General features: G+C 39.5%; 1 protein-coding gene across 2 annotated transcripts in view; it reads left to right on the top strand.

Annotated features, from left to right (window-relative positions):
* LOC127657911 (copine-4-like) overlaps nucleotides 1-23,792 on the top strand; it is a 114,207-nt gene that overhangs the window by 20,239 nt on the left and 70,176 nt on the right. For both annotated transcript variants that reach the window (XM_052146894.1, XM_052146893.1), the window contains exon 2: nucleotides 8,021-8,210. In XM_052146894.1, the coding sequence (XP_052002854.1) occupies nucleotides 8,040-8,210 (171 nt within the window). In that variant the 5' untranslated portion in view covers nucleotides 8,021-8,039. The remainder of the gene's footprint in view (nucleotides 1-8,020; nucleotides 8,211-23,792) is intronic.

Raw genomic sequence — 23,792 nt, 5'->3', positions numbered from 1 at the left:
TCAGAGGCGTGAGGCTGTTCATCTGAAAGGACGCGGCTAGTCGCTGAACACGGCGCACGCGCTGTGTAGATAAGCGAGCCGTCATCGCCATGGAGTCTAGTTCTATTCCAAGGAAGGAAATTGCCTGACTGGGCTGTAGTGAGCTCTTGGTCCAATTGACTGCAAGACCCAAACTGTTCAGATGACTGAGGAGAACTGTCCTGTGAGACAGAAGCTCCGTATGTGACTGTGCCAAAATCAGCCATTCGTCCAAATAGTTCAGAATTCGCAAGCCCTGACTCCGCAGGGGTGTGAGCGCCACATCCATGCACTTCGTGAAAGTACGGGGTGCTAAAGACAGGCCTAACGGAAGGACGGTGTATTGATAAACCTGGCCGTCGAAGGCGTAATCTCAAGAATGGCCTGTGACGGGATTTATCTGAATCTGAAAGTAGGCATCTTTCAGATCGAGAGAAATAAACCAGTCCCCCTGGCGCACATGCGCGAGGAGTTTCCTGATTGTAAGCATTTTGAACGGTCTTTTTGCAAGCACCTTGTTCAAAACCCTGAGATCTAATATTGGTCTGAGGCCGCCGTCTTTCTTGGGGACAAGAAAATAACGGCTGTAAAACCCTGACTCGCTCAGAGAAGGTGGTACTCTCTCTATGGCCCTTTTGCACAGAAGTTTTGCTATTTCTGAACAAAGCATGCAGGCTGCTTCCATGTTCACAGTAGTTTTGAGCCGCGCTCTGAAGCGGGGAGGGCGGCGATCGAACTGTAGCAAATAGCCCTGTTTTATTGTGCTTAACACCCATTTGGATATCCCTGGGATAGCTTTCCACGCTTTGAAGCGTAACGCTAGAGGATGAACGGCCAAGTCGCCCTGATTGCCGCACACAGCGAGCGGAACAGAATGTGTGAGCGTGCTTACTGTGCTTATGCATGACTGCTCACAGACAGCAGGGACAGGCTGTTCTGTGAGTGACTTCCCGATTGAGGTGAATGGGGAAAGAGTCACATCTGTGAAGTGATGCGCAAGCATAGTCACGGGCATGGGACTTACATACAGAGAGGTGTTTGCTGGCCGTGTGACAGAGCGGGCAGAGAAGGGGCGCGCGCACGGATTCGTGGGCACGTTTATTGACTCTAACACTCGAGCTGGCTGTGCCCGCTTTATGTGAGTGGGCTCTGATAGGGACACGGGAAGTGTAATGCTTGTGTGTAGGGGTGAACACTGGATTGTGGGCACATTTTCTACACATAAGGCATGTTTGCTTTTTTACAAGATTTCTTTGGGTCGCCGTGAAAACGGCATTTGAGTACAGGCAAGCGGGCAGTATCACCGGCTTGTTGGCTGCTGAATCCACCACTGCAGTAGCCTGAGAGAAGGGGACTGACAGGGGGCGAAGCTTTGACGGTGGTTAGGCCATGGCGGGACTGATCCGTCGTTTCCTCAACAAAGCTAGGGGGACTTCGGTTGCTCAGGTTTCAGCGCAATCTTAGGCCGAGGCCCGCGGGGGGGGCGGCGGTCTGCAGCGGCTGTCTGAGCGCGTTCTAGGGCGGCCGCTCTGTCGACGCTGAGAAGTCTGGCTTTGCTGAGCTGGGCGCTGTGAAGAGGCTCGTGCAGGAGGCTGGTCACGTGGGCAGCCTGCAGAGGAGCTAGCGCGACGAGGCAGGAAGAGATTCATGGCTTGGGTGGCTTTCTGGACTTCCGAGAAACGGACAACAATGCCACTCACCGCGGAACCGAAGAGACCGGACGGAGAGAGCGGCGCGTTGAGGAACGTGGAGCATTCAGCGTCTCCCATGTCGGCTAGCGTTAGCCATAGGTGTCTCTCGGTCACAGTCAGCGCGGCCATGCACTTCCCTAGGCTTGAGCTGCAGCTTTGGTGGCGCAAAGGGAGAGATCCGTTGCGCTCCTTAGATCTGTGACAGCCTCTGGGTGCCTGCCTTTCTCATCCCACTCTCGAAGGAGGTCCGCTTGGAGGATCTGTAAAACGGCCATGGAATGCAGAGCAGATGCGGCTTGGCCGGCAGCGGCATAGGCGCGGCCAACACAGGCGGAAGTAGTTCTGCAGGCCTTAGACGGGAGCACTGGCTTAGACCGCCATCTCGCGGAGGGCGGGCAAAGGTGTGCTGCTACCGAATCCTCGACCGGGGGATGGAAGAGTAGCCCCTCTCGGTGGCGCCGTCCACCGAAGCGAGAGAGGTGGAGACATGTGATCGGTTCCTGGCCGAGAGAGGCGCGTTCACGATTTAGAGAGCTCGGCATGGAGTTCCGGCAGGAAGGGAGCGGCCCTTTCGGCTCTGAAGAAAGCAGCCGTCGAGTCTGTTGGGAGCCTGCTCAGAGGGCGGTGACCACTCGAGCCCGAGGCGGTCGACGGCCTGTGTGAGGAGGCGCGTTAATTCTTCCTCGACTCCGGCGCGGGTCCTGCTGGATTCCTGGGGCGAGGAGGAGGCTTGGGAGCCTGACCACTCCTCGCTGTCCGAAGCCATGATGGAACAGCAGCCCTTATCCTCCGCCTCGTCATCCGAGATGGCAACAGTGCGGCCGCTCGGCGGCAACTGCGGCGTCCCGGGGGCGGGAGGGTGAAAGCGAGGCTCGAGGGAGAGGCTCCGGCGAGGTAGTCGCTTCTAACACCGGTTCCGGCAGCCTTTGGGAGCGGCCCTTCTTTCTGCGCGGCGAAACGAAAGGCGGCGCGGCGGCTTCGGTTTTGAGTGCTTCCAGTCGATCTCGCAGGGTCGACATCGAAGCTCCTCGCAGAGGTCGCATCCGCCAGTCAGCAGGGCGAGCTCTGCATGTTCCAATCCCAGGCAGAGAGCGCAGATGAGGTGGCGGTCTCCGGCGCTGAGAGGGGCGCGGCATGAGGCGCAGGTGGTGCGAGGCATCTTTAAAAAGACGCTCGCTGCTCTTTTTGTGAAGTTCGCTGAAGAACTAGCTTGCTCTAAAAAGGATACGTTGCCGGATGGCGTAGCTCGCAGGATGGCTGAAGGTGGCGAAGACGGCCGGCTTCTTCGAGCGCTGTCCAAGCTTGCTAGATGCCCCTCGAACGGCGACGCGGCTTCTGCAGTTCAGAGATGCGAAGAGCTTCGCTGAATAGATGAAAATCAGGGTTCCAGCCTACAAACTTACGCTTATATGCACTCTAGCCACGCCCATTCTGGCGGGCTTTGATACAGTGACGGCGCTGGCGTCGTCATTGGACGCGAAGTTCACTCAAGTTCGTCTATAGGTTGCAGCAGTTGCCGCAGAGCAACCAATGAGCTCGCTAGCTAGCCCGCTCTAGGTATGCAGCTGCTGCACTGCGTTGACAATGGATACAAAATTAAGGATAATTTTTTGGCTTCAGTATCTCAGAAAAGATGAATCTTTCCCGTAGCGTAAGCTAGCTTACACAATACGAGAGAACCTCTCGTAAGAGAACTGTGGATACATCCAAATTACCATGGAATGCTACGATTGACCAATCAAAATCAGGTATTGCAGAGAGCCCTGTAATAAATGATGTCAGTGGTTTGTGTGCTCATACTTATCATTCATTAGCAACACATTTAACTTTAAAAGTGACTTAAAGAGGAAATGATGTAGGATGGGAATTTGTGTTTAAGTGAAAGATGTTTGCTGTGATATTATTTGTTAATAGTTAAGTGAAGTGAGGTGACGCAAGTAATTATGTTTTTTTGTCTTTTTGCTATTTTTATTCATAGTATAGCAAAATTACAAGAAATCCCAGGTAAAGAAAATGGGAGAAAGAAGGGATTTATTAAATGTCAAGCCAGATTCAAACTCACTCATAAGTGTTCAATGTGTCAACATGTGGGCTAAATGCTAGGCCACGACTCCAACGAAGCTATTGCATTTTGATGAAAGATTATTAAAAAGACATGAATTTATTTTTCTTTCATGTGCACTGATGAATCGGGATCAGGGACATTTATAAAGGAAAGTTGTTTAAAGCCATAGGGAACCAATAACTGCTGCCATTAGACATTAATGGAGTTTTATTTGATGGCTCTGAGCTTCCTAGTGTACAGTCAGAGTGCAGAGAGGAATGAGGCAATGGAGCAGGTCCCTAGTGGCCTGATGAAATAAAATAAAAATAAATTTTAGGTTATAGCCCTCTATTGAGGTCATATCTAACTGCCTTTATTTGGGCATGCTTCCAGCATGTATCAGGGGAGATTTCTGAGGCGTTGCTTTATAGAACACTTTTATTTTATTTGTATTTTTAATTTTTTCTATTCAACATATTCTGACATACAGGATAGATTCTGGTTAGTTTAGTCATTTAAAATGACTATAACCACATGTGACCACACATTCTGTATTTATGCACCATGTTGCTATGTTTCTTGTCAACCACAAACTCCCAAAGTTAGGATAATAAATTATATGGACTCTTTTCACATTTCTGGGTTTAGAACGCACAAGTAAACTACAGTGGGGGAAAAAGACGCATCATGACAATAATAAAAGGATTTTAATTAAGCATCCTGTGGACAAAAATATTAACAATGCAAGATATTTAAATAGAAGAAGAGACATCATGTTTATAGAAGATATTAGATACGCATCCAGTATGTTGGAGATTTCCATGCTTGAGCTGCGTGAGCTGAACATCGGCAAAATTAACCGCTTTGGTGTAGTTAATTACCTCACTCAGACTGATCCTATTTATGCATGAGATTAATCACTATATCCGTATATTCAGTATATTCATTATAGGCCTATATGCTATTACTTCAGGAGCTCATGTTTTCACAACAAGGGCAGTTGTACAGTATTTTACAGTATTTATAGCCTACAATATTGTAATATTATTTATCATATCACGCCTTTTATATGGTCATTTGTCTTTTATAAAATGGTGTAATTTTATTAAAGCAAAATGGCTATAAATAAAATCTGTGATTTTTTTTAAAACAGTGCTTTTACAATGTGTAGGGGAGTTTTTAGTCATTATGCAAAGCTTCATATGGCTTATTGATTTAAAACCATGAACATATTCACTAACATTTGTTTTCTTTCTGTATATTATTTACAATGTTTAGAGTTTGCATTTCAAAACAGCATTCCATTTTAGCTTTTCAAGCCAATCAGAAGGGGTTTAATCAGTTCAAGCGTTTTGAACAGATATAATTAGCTCAAATTACACATTGATGATTTCTCCAGGTCTTTAGGATTGTGCTCCTGCTGTAAACATGCCTCTGAATGAAGAGGCTCTGTGAGCATCATTAACAGAGACAGAAATAGAGGTGAAACTGGCAGCGAAAACACTCAAGTGGCAAAAATAGCAACCAGAGGATGAAAGACTAATGACGTATGTGTTCCGCCATCCTCAGCCAACAGAATTGAGAGGTGCATCAGCCAGCAAAGTTTGCACACTGAAAGAGAACTGCTCACCTCTCTATTATCGCTGCTGACCTATAATGTACGAGGCTGTCACCTGTCAGTGGATACAGTGGGAGTGATGGATTACTTTGCTTTAGCTGAGAATTATCCTTTGAATGAGTTGTTCTCTTTTACAGTTCAGCTCCCATAGGCCAGACCTACTGTATAGAGGGGGGCTAATTAATAAAGATGTAAAGCCAAGCATCATTATAACAATGAATCATGCTTAAAGGGATAGTTCACCCAAATATGTCCATTCCGTCATCAGAATATTTTTTCCATACAATGAAAGTAAATGGTGACAGACACATTCTGCCTATCATCTCCTTTTGTGTTCCACGGAAAAAAGAGAGCCATATGGGTTTGGAACAACATGTGAGTAAATTACTCTTTTAAAGCTGCACATGTCCTTAAACTAGTTGTATTTTTGAGCTGTCAGAGCTCGCAATAGATGCGCTCCACATCCTTCTGTGCTTCCGAGTTCGTTCTTCCAAGGTAGCTTGGGAAGACTGGTCTTCATAAGAATAGTCTGTTCTCTGCGTTCTTAGAACTGAAAAACACTTACTTTCACACAGTTCAGGACAGCATCTCTACAGAGTGGATGGATGTTTATCTGTCATTAGTTTGGCAAAGTTTTTACTTTAATGCTTGGAAATGTGGTCTGGTAGAGTCGTTGAAGATGATATTGCTTGTCATGCTTGTATGAATCGAACAGTATTCATGTTAACTGACTGCGGCGATGTGTCTACATTGTCCGGTGAAGTTACTGGAACATTTGTAGGCCTACTAATATTTACGACTTCTTAGTATTTTATAACATTGCTGTAGTTTCCAGGTTCCCTGAGAGTGTGTGTGCTGTTTTCTTATTTATTTTGCCCCAGTCATATAAATGCACAAGTGATCACTTATTGTCCTTTTATTGTCTGTTTACAAGTCTGTTTAAAAGCCACTACGAGTACTGGTACAAGTTACTACAAGGTAGTTCCCCATGAAATGTCTAATCATCTCAAGTTGTTTAAAATGTACCGATTTCATAACAAAGCGATGTACATGTTATTTTTGTTTAGTGTGTAACCATCTGTCTTTTATAACTTTACTGCTAAATAAACTATTAATTTAACATATTATTGTCATTTTTATATTGCATATTTTGCCATATTATTTTACATGATTTATAAAGTATATTTCATCCCCATAATTATAGAATCCTCGTTTTATGTTAACATGAATGTTATTGTGTGCAGTACATAGACATACTACTGTAGTATTACGGTATTACTTGCATTATCAACTGGGTTAAAACATAGAGTATTAAAATATACTGGTGACTGGTGGTGATTGAGGAGAGTCTCCTATTCTCCATGTAAAAGTGCTTTGAGTGTATTGTCAGAAAAGAGCTATAAGTGAAAAATTAATTCATTCAAAATATGTGAATATGAGTTTTGTATGTCTCTATTAACGTCTAGTAACATTATAGTTTTAAATGTTAGAAAGAATAACATAATATAAACACGAAAATCGAACAAATAGCTCTGAGTATCTCCCAGTCATGATCACACACTCAGGCGATGTCCAGGTAAGCTCAAACCATGAGATTCATCCGCCAGAAGAGCAGTGCCAAAACACGACTGACGTAAAGTGTTCTTACGCAAATTGCTTTCAATTTTATGTTTCAACCACAGATGTCGGTAGAGAGCACAAAGTGATGTAGTGCAGCTTTAAGTTTAAGAATTTGAATAAACCCCAACCCTAACTTTTTTACTTTGGTGTGCAAATTCAGACATTCTGTATCTGACATGATCTCAATTTGCGAACATATTTGAGGTGAGGTGTACTATGACTTTTCTACGTGACCTGACTAACAATTTTCACTTGTTGGACGATAAAAATGGTGAAAAAAATACACAGACTTACACTGAAGGAGGGACTAAGTCATTTTTAACATATAGACTTATAGGGGTGGGCTCTTTTTACTTAGGCCTGTAGGCAACATCCTAGGAATCACTTTAGAACACCTTATCAACTGCATAGCAATTTCCTAAAAATCAAAAACACTCAGAACATTCTAGCATCATGGTGGTCAGTTGTGAATGGGCAATCACTAATCATTTTCCTCAGAAAATGTACATATTTAGTTTTGAAAAATGTTGCATGTTTTATTTTCTTTGATATTTGTACACTATGTACGTTCATTATTTATATTAAATCTCTCTCTCTCTCTACACCTACTCTACACTGTAATTTTATTTACCCCAGACCATTTGTGCTATTAGAAATGTTCCTATATATCAGCTTGATAAATGAGTATCTCCAAGGCTTCCCATATGTTTCATCAAAAACACACAGGCTTAAAATACATTCCCAGTGAAAATACAGTATATGGGGTGTTACATAGCACATTGCACATTTTTATCTTTGCCAAATATTTGTAAAAATGCTGATATCCACCATGCATCTTCATGTCATGTAACAAAAAATTAATACAAATAGAACCTTTATTTGCATTTTTACTTAAACCAGGTGAATAAATAGTTTTAGCTTGATGCTATTTGTTTTGTGATATGAATACAAAATTATCTTAGCTTTTAAAGAGGAAAGATATAGGCCTAAAGATGTAATCTCTCATCTTGTACTATTTTTTCCTTCCAGCACAAGTATCTCCTAAAACATGAGCGACATCTATGAGTCTGCAGCCAATTCTTTGGGCCTATTCAACAGCCCCTGTCTGACTAAAGTGGAGCTGCGTGTAGCCTGCAAAGGTATCTTGGACAGGGATGCTCTCTCCAAGCCTGATCCCTGCGTGGTCATTAAAATGCAGTCCCATGGCCAGTGGCTGGAGGTAGGTTGAATTTTATGGGTTTTAATATATGTGATTCAAATTAGCAGCATGGAATTTCTAGTTGTGTGACTAAAAACAAATGACCTGGTATTGAGGTCTTCTAATTGTACAGCAGACTGTATCATTACACAGGATCCAAGATTAGTGTTAGCCACCCCTGCCATTGGCAGGTGAATTTCGAAAACTCATCAGCCAACCAAATGTATTTAGTATTTTTTATTAGTGAAAATGTAAATGTTTTTGTTCTGTGACAAACGATTATTCAGCGGTTTTTTGTTGCATATATGTGACAAACAGTGCAGGTCATCGTATCACTCGCAGCATCATATACAAGATGTGTCAGTCTCTGTTTTTGGTGAAACTTCACCTGTCATATCATGATTTTGTTCCTCATATTTTCATTTTGGTGGCTTAATGACAGGAATATTCTATGTTTGAATATTCCATTTGGTGCCACATGGACTTCTGGTGAGAAAAAAATGCACCATAGATACATTTAAAATATATTTTATATAATGTATGAGTTGCAACAGTTATTTTCTAAAGTAGACTGTTTATATGTATTTGATTTGAATCCTGCAGATCACTTTTATCAGCAATGGTCAGACTAAGCTGATGGCTTAAACCATGTACTGTTGCAGTTTTTATTTACTGTTTTTTACATTACTGTTTTGTAATGTTACTGTTTTATTTACTCAATGCCAATGGCAATTTTTACTATAATTTAGTGCTTGGCGAGTGTTAAATTTGCACCCTGCTTGCACGTGTACATATCGTCACACATACCCTTTATTTTGGCCTCATCTTTTCTAATTGTCAAACCATACTATATAGAGATGATTGTTTTTGGCACATAATCTACTAGCTGTTTACACTTACACTAAACATAGTTTACAATTCATAGAGACAATGCATATTTTGTATCCTTTCCAAATATTTTCTTTCCTGTGGTGCTCCCATCTGTGTTTGATATATAGCAAATTCCCTGAGCTAAAGTTTTACAGCATTTAGTGAGATGTTAGATCAGGTTTTGAGGAAGCAGGATGCTTTTACTGTGAATGTGGAGCTTTTGAGTGTTTAGAATAGAGAACTGTGGAGAAAGGGTAGATGTTAGACATCACCTCTATCTAGTGGGTGTATATGATGGGGATTATGATTTTGTGATTGGTTCAATATTCATCATTTTATTTATTTATTTACCAAACATTTTATAACATAATATTGATGTGAGGGTCTTCATCTTATTATCATTGAAAATTAAACACGACAGTTTTCTTTTGTCTCAGTCTGTATTTTTCTTCTTTCTACTGACCAATGATGATTCTGAGATAAAACACACCTGCAGCCTGTTGTTGCTATAGTAATAAACCTATACCTACTACCATGCACATCTGATTGACAGGTAAAAACGCATGTTCTTTTTTCAGTTTTTGTTGTTCATTTTGTGGTTATTACATTAGATCTCATCAATACGTATCAGAGTGTATACGTGTGTGAGACTGTGTGAGAGAGAGAGAAGCAGCATATGTTCACTGAGAAATCTCCCTGTCAGGTTATGAAGGCTTTGCCAGTTCACCAGCGGGAGGCTGTTCTCACCCTCCATCTACTCTCACTCTTCATTAGCCATTCACATATTCACTTACCATGATCCTGCTCTTTGAGTGTGAGAGTGTGTGTGCCTCTAAAGAAATCCATACTGTAAAAACTTTGTTTTGCGACCATCTCAGACTTTCATGAGGGATATTTGGGCTTTGAAGAACTTGTGAACATTTCCTTCTATTTAGCTCCACTCTTTGTTGTCTACTTTCATGGAACACCAGAGCACAATGCCCAAGCTGTTCTTTTCCATACTATGAAAGTGGATGGGAACCAGTGGCAGTCGAGCTCCAAAAAGTAGTGGTCGACTGATAGATCACTGAGGGCAATAAATCAGACGATATCGGACTTTTTTTAGTTATCGCATAGGCCGATACATTTTCCCCTTTGGCCGATTTGTATCTTGAGGACGCCGAGAATCACCTGCTTGCATGAAGTGTCTGAGAAATGTAAACGACCAGTCACATTTTTTGTTGTTACGTGCCATTGTGTTACTACAATAATAGTCTCATTTTATCTATCCACATATCAGAGACGCGACAGATGCGTTTGAGCTCATAATGTTAAAGTGCTCGCCTGTTTCATTCTCCCTCTCTCTCCTCAGCAGTTCCCTGTAACTTTTAACCTTCTTTTCTAATGATAAAATGCAAATATCAATAAAACTAATATCATATACCATCTGCAAATATGCGCATATCTCATTTAAACAGACTTAATTCACAAACCTCACGAATATATCTTCCCCTGAAGAGTGGATTCCATCAGCCAGAATCAAAAATTCTGGATCAGGATCAAAAGTTCCTCTGATTCACAAATCATGACGGTCACTCCGTAACAAGCCAAGCAGGTGACCCAGGCTGTTTAAACTGTCAGGAGATTGAGCTGCATCTGAAACCAGGAAAATGCTGCCTCCGGAGGCTGTGTATGGAGGTAGGTTGAAAATAAGGTGCTTTTTAAACTGTACTGAGACCAGGTTCCTTAAGAGTTCCATTCATTCACAACAGCTGTGAGTTAAGCTATTATCTGATTAGGCAGCAAGGTAGCAAGTCAGCTGCTTGCGTTTTTGTATGCAGCCAAAGGTAAAAGCATGTCACGTGCGCTATGAGTAAATGTCATATTCATGATGCTCTGTATGTATAATTGGTTTGATTCTGTATTATTTGAGTAAATACGATCGCTAATGTGGACATGCCATCAATGGTTGCTGGACTACTGTGTGTACTGTTATTTCCTTCTTCCTAATATATTTACAATTTCTTCATGTGCTAATAAATGACTAAATTAGATGGCTAAATAGAAATCTGAAGAAACCGCTATCTCCCATTTAAAATATATAATTTTTTAGTTTGTTATATTAAATTGTGTGATATATTGGCCACCATGCTCTCTGGATATCGGCATCGGCCATTTAAAAACACATATCGGTCAACCACTACCAAAAAGGACATAAAAGTATTAGAAAAGTCGTTTGTAAATTTAAATGTAAGTTATTCACTGAAAATCTTGCCTTGATAATCCTACTTGACGGCTGTGGTCACTATTCACTTTTATTGTATGGAAAACAGCATGTTTTGTATTCTTCTATAAATAACTCCTTTTGTTTTTAATGAAAGAACAGAAGTCATATGGGTATTGAAAGACATTAAGTTGAGTAAATGATGAAAGATGATTCATTTTTGGGTGAACACGAAATTTCATTTTTAGGTATGCCTTTAAGGCCCGCTAGTTGAGCTCATTGCATCATTCTGTCTATAATTTTTCCAATTCCAAATGCCTCTGAGCCAAAAGCCTTTCCCATACAAATAGATTACTACTAAAAATTGTTTACAATGTGTAGTCGTAAATAATAGAGCTAAAAATCAAAGACATTTTCAAAGGAAATGTTTTTATTCGCAGCTCAAGAAGTGAGCTGTTTCCACTAACCCCCAATTACTATTTAAAGCGTCTTATAAAGAGACAAATATCAGTGACATTTAGTCCTCCGCAGTGTCTCCTTCAAGCTGCCTAAAGCAGATTTGCATTTCTAAACCAACCAACAACACAATGTGATTTAAAATAATAAAAAATAATTGTATTTCTCTTCACAGCTCTTAACCCATTTCCATATTCAATGCTATTACTGGCTGAACTAATTTTTCTGAAAATGTCAGCTGTACATGCTATTATATTGTGAGCCCACATTACTTAAAATTCATATTCTTGAGGTTTCTGCACTAAATCTAATTTGAGTGGAATAGTTTTGTTTTATTTTTAAGATGCTTTATTAAATGTAAATGATATATCCCACTGTGATAGTCTCTATCTCATATCTGACTTTCTAACTATATACTTGGAGCCATTATAAAATCTTTAGCTGAAGTATGACAGTGTTAATTAAATTCTGTCTGTATCTCACTATCAAGAATATCCCTCATTCATCTGGGGCTGTGAGAAGAGATAACTACAATTACTGTCTTAGAGGTCACTGAGTTGTGAAAAGAAATGAAAAGAAATGGCAGAAACAGCAATTACATTAAAAAAGACTTGTCTTCTTCATAGCAGCTGCTTTGAAATCAAGGGATTATGTATAAGGGTTTATGTACAGTCAGCCAGTTAATAACCAAATAAATACAACATGATCACATGGGAAATCGTCATGTTGGTTAAAAAGTTCACGTACCCTGAAATAAAACCCATTCAGCCGAATTACTGGCAAGCGACATTCCTAATCATACAATTTTGCATCCATTTAAGTTTGAACACATTTACCTTTAATGCTACACGTAACCTCTGAGACACAGTTTCTGGTTCCATAGGAACTAGGAAGTTATCACGTTCACATAAACAATGGTGTGCACGATTATGAGGTTGCATTTTTGCTCTAAAATAAAAATTTGACTCCACTGATGCTTAGGTTTAGGATTGAGGTTTGGGTTAGAGCTAATAAAAGGTTAATTCCTGTTGAGTTATTACATCATTTACAATTAAAAATACATTTCCTTTTGGCACACCACTCTGTGGACCTTTCACCCAGAAACCGGAGCTCACATGTGCACATTCAACAACACTTCCAGTTTTGGCCACTAGGGGCAGTGATTCAAATGCTGGTAGGCACAGATCGACAGGTACTGTTGCCGAATTCATAGTGTGATCAGCCAGATAAATAAATAAATGGACAAAGTATTTATTTGAGAAAAGAAAGAGACAGAAAAAGAGACAGAGGGATTTGAGAGACATAAACTAGCAAAGCTATGTTGATAAGTTAGTTGACTGGGACCAGTGCTGGGCAGATTATTTGCTAATTGTAATCAAGTACTGATTACAAATGACATGACTAAAAATGCAATAAGTAATGTAATCTCATATATGAATTTTTTTTGGGTAATCTAATCCTATTAATTTTGGATTACTTTTGGATTAATTTCAACCTATCCATCCATCCATCCATCGTCAACCGCTTATCCTGTGTACAGGGTCGCGGGGGGCTGGAGCCTATCCCAGCTAACATTGGGCGAAAGGCAGGGGACACCCTGGACAGGTCGCCAGTTAATTTCAACCTAATTCTCTCTTATTTTAAATCAGATGCATTTGAGTAGGATAATCTTTTTAACATACACATTCAAAGAGGATGAAATGTGTTTGATTCTTAATTACTAACAAAAAGTACCTAAAAAGGTTTATACTGGATGACATTTTTAAAAAGTGCATTTAACATTACATCAGTGGTTCTCAAAGTGTGGGCACGCCCCTTAGGGTGGAGTGTGTATTCCGCGACTGCCATTGGCCCTTCAATAACAGATAACGTGTGGAAAAGGGCAGTTGGTGGACCTTTTGGTGTGATCTTAAGCACATATCCAGGGACACCACGTGACGGCTTGGGTCTCAGGTCTGTTTTTATTTTAGTAGTTATTAGAGTTTTTCAATATCATTAATCAGTAGTAAATTATTGTTTGGCGTCGGCACAGCCATTGACCAGGAAAATAAAAAAGGTTGCCGAGCCCTAATTTAGATTATCAGTAAATTATTAGCAATTTACTGTTGTTGCCTTGTTAATATGTAATTATGTAATCTACAAAAATACTAGAACAGATGTTCTATGCCATTGGCTTTTTTTAATTAATCAACATGTTGCCCCGTGTGACTGCTGTGTGCATTTTTTATTTCCCTTTTTGATTTGTAACTAGTAGCACCTAATAAACAAGCAAAACAATAAAATAAAAATAATTATATATTTTTTCTAGAGCAAATAGTTTTCCTAAAAAATTATGTCTACATATATATATATATATATATATATATATATATATATATATATATATATATATGACCAAGTTGTAAATAATACCAAGCTATACAAATCAGATTTTTTTTCATCAAATATTTTATTTTGTGTCCAGGAGGGTTGATTATTCATGTTTTTGATATTTTATAGATATTACAGCTGATTTTCTAGTTAAGATGAATAAATAATTCTAATTAAAATGAATGGCCAGCATCATCAAATCACTGCCAACCATGTTAAAATAAAATTTTATTAAAATATTTGCACTATAAAATTCTGAATTTTTGTACTTATTATTCTCCCATGTCTGCCAAACATGCTGAGTGGTCCAAAAATGAATTGCATCATGAAACTGAAATTTTTGTCAGATTTAAGGAGTGAAAGCACTGCATAGAAAGCTATAGGATGCACCCGTTCTCCTTTGCACCCTATTTAGTAAATTACTTTCTCCTTCTGTGCTGTCTGTCTGGACTGGTCTCAGAACAATTCAAATGCACCTTATTTTCCTCCTAACTCCATATAAAGCCTCTGAAAACAAAGTTTTTTAGTTTTGGATGAATACATTTATTCTCAGTGTGAAAATGCATAGTACATATATAGGAATGCATTTACTAATGTTAATGAATAGAATCATATTGTACAGTGATAACAAAAAAAGTATATTAAAATTAAGCGAAATGACCCACTGATACGTTACAGAGTTACAAATTATTACAAATAACTAACACATTTCTTCATTTGAGGGAAAATGGTCCCATTTTCCACATATGTGGACTTTGTTTATCAGCGTGCTGATGTGCGAAAAAGTTATGGATTTTTTAAAGCAGCATATCAAATGAAACTACAGACTCTACTCTTTACAACCAAATAGGTTACAATAAAAAATTAAAGGGGTTTCTTACCAGAAGCACTTATGTTGGCTCTGCGCCCGTTGTGGCACTTCCTAGAAATCAACGTCATGCTGTTATATCACGTGACGCGTTGCGCCAGAAGTTTAACCTTTAAATGACAGTGTAGAGTCCTGCAAACAGTATTCAGTCGGTTTTACTTCATTTAAATTATGCATTGCGTATAGCAAAGCCAAAATACAACATCCACACATGTGGACATGGGTCACACAAAATGAAAGGCAAATGAGTGTATTACATACAGTTTAATAGACATTAACATCCATTGATAGTTTAGACTATTTTGAAATCACATAATCAGCATTAGCTGTCTATTGACCTTTGATCAAGATTAGTATTTGTTTAGCTAGTGGCTTGTGAATGAGTGTAAGTACAGGAGACAGTAGCACTTGTGGGCCTAAGCAAGCTTTTCAATTTTGGATAGAAATATACCTTGTGTAACTTTTCAGCTTTATGCTAAGATAAAATGCTATTTCTATCCATTTGATATGCACATTTAAAGGCACGATCATATTTTTTTATTAAGAAAATTGACATTGGATCATAATTTCTTTTTTCTAGTAAGACCTTTGATTCTTGATAATCATTTTTGCATTGTTTTCCTGTAAAAATATCTGACAATCCACAAAACAAGATCAACTTGATTGATCTTGTTTTTGAAACAACACTGCATAAGATATTTAGGTTTCTCAGAGAATGTATTTTTAACATGTGTATTTTGTCTTACTGTGCTGGCAGAGATTTTATAGACAAAACAAGTGAAAAAAATCTACCAGTGCTGAAGAAGTAATTCAAAGTATTTAGAATACGTTACTGACCTTGAGTAATCTAACGGAATATGTAACAAATTACATTTTACAGCATGTATTCTGTAATCTGTAGTGGAATACACTTCAAAAGTAATCTTTCCAACCCTGTACAGTATATATATAAGCAATATCACACTCGCAAGAGTACGATATGGCCCTAAATCAGCACTGCTGATTTAGGGCCATAAACTTTGGAAAAACTGAGTACGGTCATGAAAAACGCATGTGTGCATGGAACTACTTTCTTTCGCGACGGATCAGACTCTGACGTTGCTGGTTCAAACCAAATGATGCGTCCAAGCCTTCGTTTGTAATTCAAAAATTTCACTTCAGAAATAGTATCATGACTTGTGCTGTTTCTAACAAGTTATTGGATAAACAAGGATGTGTGTGTGAGTGAGTGAGAGAGAGCATGAGCATGTGTGATCACCTGTTGACACTCCCAAGCAGAGATGCTGTCAGGTTTCTGAAGGTTAGCTTTCTCAGTGGAAAAATAGCGTCCAAGTGGGGGTATTTCTCCCTATTTCACGGGAGCTGGTGCGCAAGAGCGTTGAACACTATAGAAACCACAATGTCCTCCGCCATTTTAAACAGCACCCATTGTGTAATTAATCAGTCTGTTGTGTCTCTCAGCTTTGATGAGCTGTAATGCTGAAGTTGTTAGTTTAAAGCCGTTTAAAGCTATTTCCTAGCTTTAGTAGTAGTAATTCAAGCGATCACAAAGAGCTGTTTTATGTAAACACTAGCTGACGCAAATTCAATTTTCACATTCAATTCTTTTGCCACCACTTACTGGCTAACATTTGTAATGTAAAAAAAAAGACAAACAGAAGCTCTGCATATGCACTGCTCTTACACTTTATTTTACAGTAGAACGGCACGAACACAAGCGGAGTGATACACACAGTGAAGCGTCCGAGTGCTGATGGTTTCATATATAATTTATTTATCAATTTTTTTTGTTACACTATTTATAAGAGATAGTTTGAGGAATACTAAAGATGTGTGGGCAAAACTCCAAAAATAGATGAAGTACAGTGGGTGGACCCAAGGAATGCGTTTGAAGCTTTAAATAGCAATCTAAGTCTATTCCTCACAGCCTCGTAGTCATTCCCATCCAAAATTTCACACCACAGTTTTTAGCTGCCCATATTAATGGGATTTACAATGTACATTTCTAGACAATTATCCTACACTAGACGCTTCAGTGCAATATATGTCAGTCTGATTTTTATCTATGGTTTAATTCAGAACCTTTTACAATATTTCACCCCTGTCCACAAAAATGCATGATACTCAAATTGTCTGCCTGAAGAGCATGATTACTCTGAAATAATTAATAATAATATCAGACAGCGATCAATTTGAGAAATTGATGCCTCACATGTCCTCAGCTGACAGCTTCATTGAATTCTACCTGCTCAACACCAGTTTCAGGTACAACAGTAAAGAGAAGACTCAGGGGTGCAGGCTTTATGGGAAGAATTGCAAAGAAAAAGCCACTTTTGAAACAGTAAAACAAAAAGAAAAGGTTAGAGTGGACAAAGAAACACACATTGGATAATAGATAATTGGAAAAGAGTGTTATGGATCTTAACCCCATTGAGCTTTTATGGGGTCAGATAGACTGTAAGGTGCTTGAGAAGTGCCCGACAAGACAGCCATGTCTATGGCAAGTGCTACTGGAGTATCTGGACAAACTGACAGCTAGAATGCCAAGGATCTGCAAAGCAGTCATTGCTGCACATGGTAAATTTTTTGATGAGAACTCTTTGAAGTAGTTTAAGAAGTTCTGAATGTTTTTAATTTTTTTTTCAAATTGTAAAAGTAATTTTTCACATTATTAATATCCTGACCATACATTGTGATCAGTTGAATACCACTTTGGTAATAAAAGTACCAATTTCTTTCCATAAGAGCAAAATCTGTACATTATTCCAAACTTTTGGCCGGCAGTATATATATATATATATATAAAATACTAAATAACATTGAGTGGGATATGGCCCTACATCAGCAAGCCTAATTTTAACTGCAGCATGAATGTCAAAAATCATAATTTTTCATGTGAATCTGCCAAGGAGGTCTATAATACCTAGAAAATGATATCTAATAATCTTTGTGATTTAAATGTTGCTTGCAATACATTTCATTTCATCAGAATTCCATTCAAGTTGGATGTGAGATATTCCTACTTGAGATCTCTGACCATAAATGCATTCATTCCCCGATATTCGGAACTGCAATGCTCCCGTTAGCTCAGCAGGGGTTTGACTCTCATTAGAGATGTCTCCTAGCAACCCAACTGATAAACAATGTTGCAGCGCTAGCATTTCTGCTTCAGGTGTACGATTATCAAAAGAGATTATAAAGTTTTATACACCTGTTTCTGCAGGCATTTGTTAAACAAGCTTTAATATCATGTAATGTGGAAACAAATTCATTTATCGATATTGCTTAATAAAGTGAATGTTTATCACTTACTTTGTATATCTCCCTGAGTGTCGACATTTTTGTGTGACATCATGCCCCTACATCTCGACGAAATTGGAGTTGAGATTTTCTGCACAAGCATTCAAGTTCTAATTCTGACTTTAAGATGCATTCCATTGCACTTATCCCAGTAGGAAGTTGTAAAATCTGACTTCCCGAGTTGAATGAAGCAGCCTAATTTACACTTAGAAAACTCCTGATGTTGCTATAACAATGCAAAAAGCACTTACTAATTTATTTGAAGTGAAAATCAGTCATCCTTTCATGATTAATAAATTAAGCAATCACACGGTCATGCAAAACATCTCGTGTTTTTAAATCCACAAGGATCTCTTTCTCAATGGCGATAGTGGCAGTTATGACGATCTTATGCTTTCCGCTCTTGAATTACGTACATCACTTAAAGCATGATTGTGTCACTCAAGCCCAGCAAGGCCTCAAACGAGACATATCCTAAAGAACACACCCACCAAGAACAAATAAATCAATCTGACAATCTGACTTTAGTTGCTCATTCATTTGCACTGTTGAGGGATTCTGTGGAAATTCTGAAGGCCTGAGGAGGTGGAGCTCAGACTCACGCGCTGCTTTGGGCATGCGATTTGTGAAAGAGCTGTCACACTTTGCTTGTAAGAATCAAGGAATAAATTCTAACTGGATGAACTTTTCATTTTTCTCTATTTGTTTGTAAATTAATTAAGAGTGGAAAGTGATTAAAATACATAGGCAAAAAGGTGATTGAGAATAAAAGAATGAAAAATATTTATTCATTTGGCATGTTAGGCCAGCAGAGAAGGATTTGCTGGCCCTGAGAATTTACCACTGCAAAAACATAACTTTAGAACTACTAGTATTATGGCTTGGGCTGTTTCTATTGTTATGTGAGAAACAAGGATGTGTGTGTGTGTGTGTGTGTGTGTGTGTGTGTGTGTGTGTGTGTGTGTGTGTGTGTGTGTGTGTGTGAGAGAGAGAGAGAGATATGGCGCATGTGCAATCATCTGTTGATGATGCTGTAGTCTGTTAGTCAGCTTTCTGAAGATAATGTTGGTGAAATTCATCCAATTTTCTCAGTGGAAAAAAGCCATCCAAGCGGGGGTATTCCTCTCTATTTCGCGATAGCTGGTGCACATGAGTCTTTCACTATAGGAACAGCACTGTCCTCTGCCATTTTTAACAGTATTTTCTCTCCAATGTGGAAACTCCGGTAAGAGGTAAGCACCTTGAGTTTGTGTAATTAATCAGTCTGTTGTGTGTCTCAGCTGTGATGAGCCTTTATGCTGAAGTTGTTAGTTTAAAGCCGTTTAAAGCTATTTCCTTGCTTTAGTGGTGTAGTTGTTATGCGAGCGATCATGGAGTGCTGTTGAATGTGAACACTGACGGACTCTGACTTCACGTCACCAACTGGCTAATTTTACACACAAAAATGGTCTTTTGCCACCACCAGCTGCCTAAAGTATGTAATGTCACAAAATTAAATGTAAAGAGACTGATAGCTCTTAACACATCTGCACTGCTTTTACACTTTAGTTTAGAACAAGCGGAGTGATACACACATTGCAGTGTCCTAGTGCTGTATCATAAGTACTCATGGAACGTCTCTCGTCCAATCAGAATCGAAGACTGTAACTAACTGTTGTATATACAGTATATATTGTTACTGCAGATTTTACATTTTATTTCATAAAATGTCAAACTTTCAAAAGGATTTAATACAATTTAAATTAAATAATTATGTTTGGTAATACAACATTAGATTCAATGAATTTCGGATATATGTACAGTAATTATATTCGTAATTGTTACAACATTAGTTAATGAAACGTCAATTGAACAAATGTATTTTTAAATAAATTAACATTAACCAAGATTAATAAACGCTGCAAAATGTATTAATCATTGTTAGTTCATGATACCTAGTGTATTAACTAATGTTAACAAATAGAACATTATTTTAAAGTGCAATCAAAAACATTTAAATCCTTGTCCAATAATCACAAATAATTAGTAATAGAAAACAATAGGTGTAATGGTATAGGGATGGGCAAGGAGGAGGCGGGAACCGGCAGAACACTCAACGTAAACTTTAATGACATCAACGCAACTTAAAACAACATAAAACACATAGATGCATGCACGCACATGCGCGCGCACACACACACACACACACACACACACACACACACACACACACACACACACACCACGTATCTGTCTCTCTCTCTCGAACTGGCACCTCCGGCTCATCTTTATCCCCCTCCCGGCTGATTAGCCTGATTCAGGGCCAGGCATGTCTCCTCACAGCCCGGCCCCGCCCTCCTCCTCGTCACAATAGGAAATTCATTTAAAAGAACTAGTATTGTGCTTTCCTCATAGAAATATCATTAAAAACCTTTTAATTAAGACAAAAAAAAAACTCATTTTATACCTTCATAATTTGTGCTCTAATTGAACTGACATCACTGACATCACCATTTCACTGAAAATGAATGCAATCTGAGCAAGAAAAAAAAAAGAAAGGTTCCAAAGTTACATTGCAAAGGTCTATAATGACCTGTGAGCTTGTCAGATCCCAGTGCCCTTCCTGTCAGTTCTCGCCAATAATAAGACAAAAGGCAGAACTGAAGGTGAGAGTGTGACTTTCACCGACAGAATTCAGTCGCACATCTGAATGACTCTGGCAGGTGGAGCTGTTATTTACTAAACCCAGAATGCCAATCAAAAGAGCCGAGAGCACTCTTCTGTTTCAATAAGTATACCGCACCTCCAACACATTTTTATTTGTATAGCGCTTTTCACAACACACATAGTTTCAAAGCAGCTGTACAGAAAATCATGCATTAAAATTTTTTTATAAAACTGTAATATCTATTAAGTCTTAAGAGTGATCATTGTGTAGTTTGATTAAATATGATTGTAAATTGTGTATAAAAATTTAATAATTAAATAATAATTGTAATTAGAACCCCAGTGAGTAAGCCGAAGGTGACTGTGGCAAAATCAAAACTCCATAAGATGTTGTTTAATGGAGAAAAATAACCTTGCAAGAAAAAAGGCTCACTGTGGGGGCCAGTTCCCCTCTGGCTAACCAGCTTGAATATAATGCCAATATTAGTTATTTATATGCAGTGCAGGTCATGGTTTAAGATTAGTAAACTAAGTAAGTGTTAAGGTCCAGTGTTTACTGTAAACTGTAAGTTTAATGACTAATGTCTTTGAAGTTCAGCCTGGATTAACTGCAGAAATTCACATAGATGCATTTTACTTTGTTAGTTGGTTGATGAAGGCTTTTGTTGGCAGTTCAATTATAGTCTATATCCGATGTCTTACAGTTGGAGTTGGCATCAGTTCATCCTCTGAAGTTCATTGTAAAAGACTGAAGTGATGTCTGGCTAGCACCGGCTGCATTTAGTAATCATCAGTTGAGTCCGACACAAGCAGGAACAGAGCTGGATCTGAACGGATCTGGTAACCTAGGGATATGAATCCCAAGGTTGAGACATGGAAACAAATAGAATAATATTAGCATAGATGCCATTAAATTTTATGCAGATTTATAGATCATGATAGCTGTTTCTGGTTCCGGCAAACCTAACAATTGCAGCCTAATTGTGAGTTGATGGATGAATTAGGGTGTATGCATGGCTAAATAGATGAGTCTTTAGTCTAGACTTAAACTGAGTGAGTGCGTCTGCATCCCGAACAGTGTTAGGGAGGCTTTTCCATAGTTTAGGATCTACCTCCTTTTATGGATTTTTAAATTCTAGGAACAATTAACAAGCCAGAATTTTGTGATCATATTTAATGTGATGGAATATAGCATGTCAGAAGGTCACTTAAGTACTGTGGAGCGACCATATAAGCATTTCACTCCCCAGGTGGCTGGTTCCTCTATAGGCACACACGATCTATATGAGTCATATAATACACACAGAATAATTAACCCCTTCATAACCAGAGGTAGGGAGGAAGGTTTTATTCTATTGGAAGTGCTTGTGACTTCTAGTGGGCATAAATTGGATAACGGCCTACCCAGGTGGCTGTATTAAAATTATAACAGGTAGCCCACCCGAAGAAGGAGCTCGGGCTCACCCTGGGTGAAGGAATAGTAGCATTCTAGACAGAGAGGACTCGCGATTGATGGAAGCCAAGTCTAGGTTTTAAAACCTCACGAACATGTTCTGCCAAGACCATCCTGCTGCAAAGCATATATATTGTAGGTATATACCATTTGTCCATGCCCATGAGGAAGCCATGCCTCTAGTTGAATGTGCCTTTACGCCAATAGGGCATCTAATGCCCAGTGACTCATAAGCGATAATCGTGGTAATCGCATCAACGATCCAGTGAGAGAGCCTTTGTTTGGAGACGGACATGTCTTTTGTGCATCCTCCATAACAAACAAAGAGCTGATCTGACTGTCTAAACTGGCAAAATGGTGGAGAAGAGAAAGCTTGAAGGTGCACTACCTGAGCCCTAAAGGGTTCGGAAAGCACCTTATGCACATAATGGTATAAACCCTTTTTTGGGTTTGATGGTGGCTCTTGAATGCCCCAGACTGAATTCAGGCATGAACTGTCAACCGACAGTGCCTGTATATAAACAACCCATTTTACTGAGGCCAGAGCCAACAGTAGTCTTTAAAGAGAGCACATGCAACTCAATGGATTCCAATGGTTGGAACTGGTGGCTTGTGAGAGCCCTCAACAACAGTTTTAAGTCCCATGTTGGAACCGTAGCAGTGCGAGGGTGGGTCCAAGTGCCTCGCTCCCCTAAGGAAATATATGATCAGATCGTGTGTGCCTATAGAGGAACCAGCCGCCTGGGGCATGAAATGCTTATATGGTCGCTACATAGACCTTAAGCTTTGACGGAGTAAGACCTGCATCCAACCGCTCTTGAATGAATGTAAGGATCTCCATTATGGAGCAATTCACTTTGTTGCATGAAGAGCAGCAATCTGCAAACACAAGCCATTTTAGTGCATAGAGGCGTCTCATAGACGGCACTGTAGCTTGCAAAATGGTGTTCCTTATAGACTGAGCCAATTCTGGCTTGTGTGCTGTGCTCCATTCAGGGGACATATGTGTAGGTTCCACAGCTCTGGCTGGGGATGCCAAATGGTGCCCTGCACTTGCGAGAGCAGATCCCTTCCTCAGCGGTATTTCCCATGGAGGGCCGCTTAATTTCTACATCATTTCCGGAAACCATGGCTGGTTGGGCCATTTTGGCACAACCAACAGAACCGCTTCCTTGACAGAGTGGAGGAGACGTATCAGGGGAAACACATATTTACATTTCGTTGGCTACTTGTGGGCCAAGGTGTCCGCTCCCAGCGGGGCTTGGGACATGGAGTACCAAAGAGGGCAGTGGGCAGTCTTTGTGGAGGCAAATAGGTCGACCTCTGCTTTGCCAAACATTTTCCAAATCCTCAGAACCATCTGAGGATGAAGTCTAAATTCCCCTGCCATCAGCCCCTTGCGCTAAAGCATGTACATGGCCTGAAACATATGTTGCA

The sequence above is a fragment of the Xyrauchen texanus genome, chromosome 17 (assembly GCF_025860055.1).
Source record: "Xyrauchen texanus isolate HMW12.3.18 chromosome 17, RBS_HiC_50CHRs, whole genome shotgun sequence".
Lineage (NCBI taxonomy): Eukaryota > Metazoa > Chordata > Actinopteri > Cypriniformes > Catostomidae > Xyrauchen > Xyrauchen texanus.
This window is presented reverse-complemented; position numbering and strand designations above follow the sequence as displayed.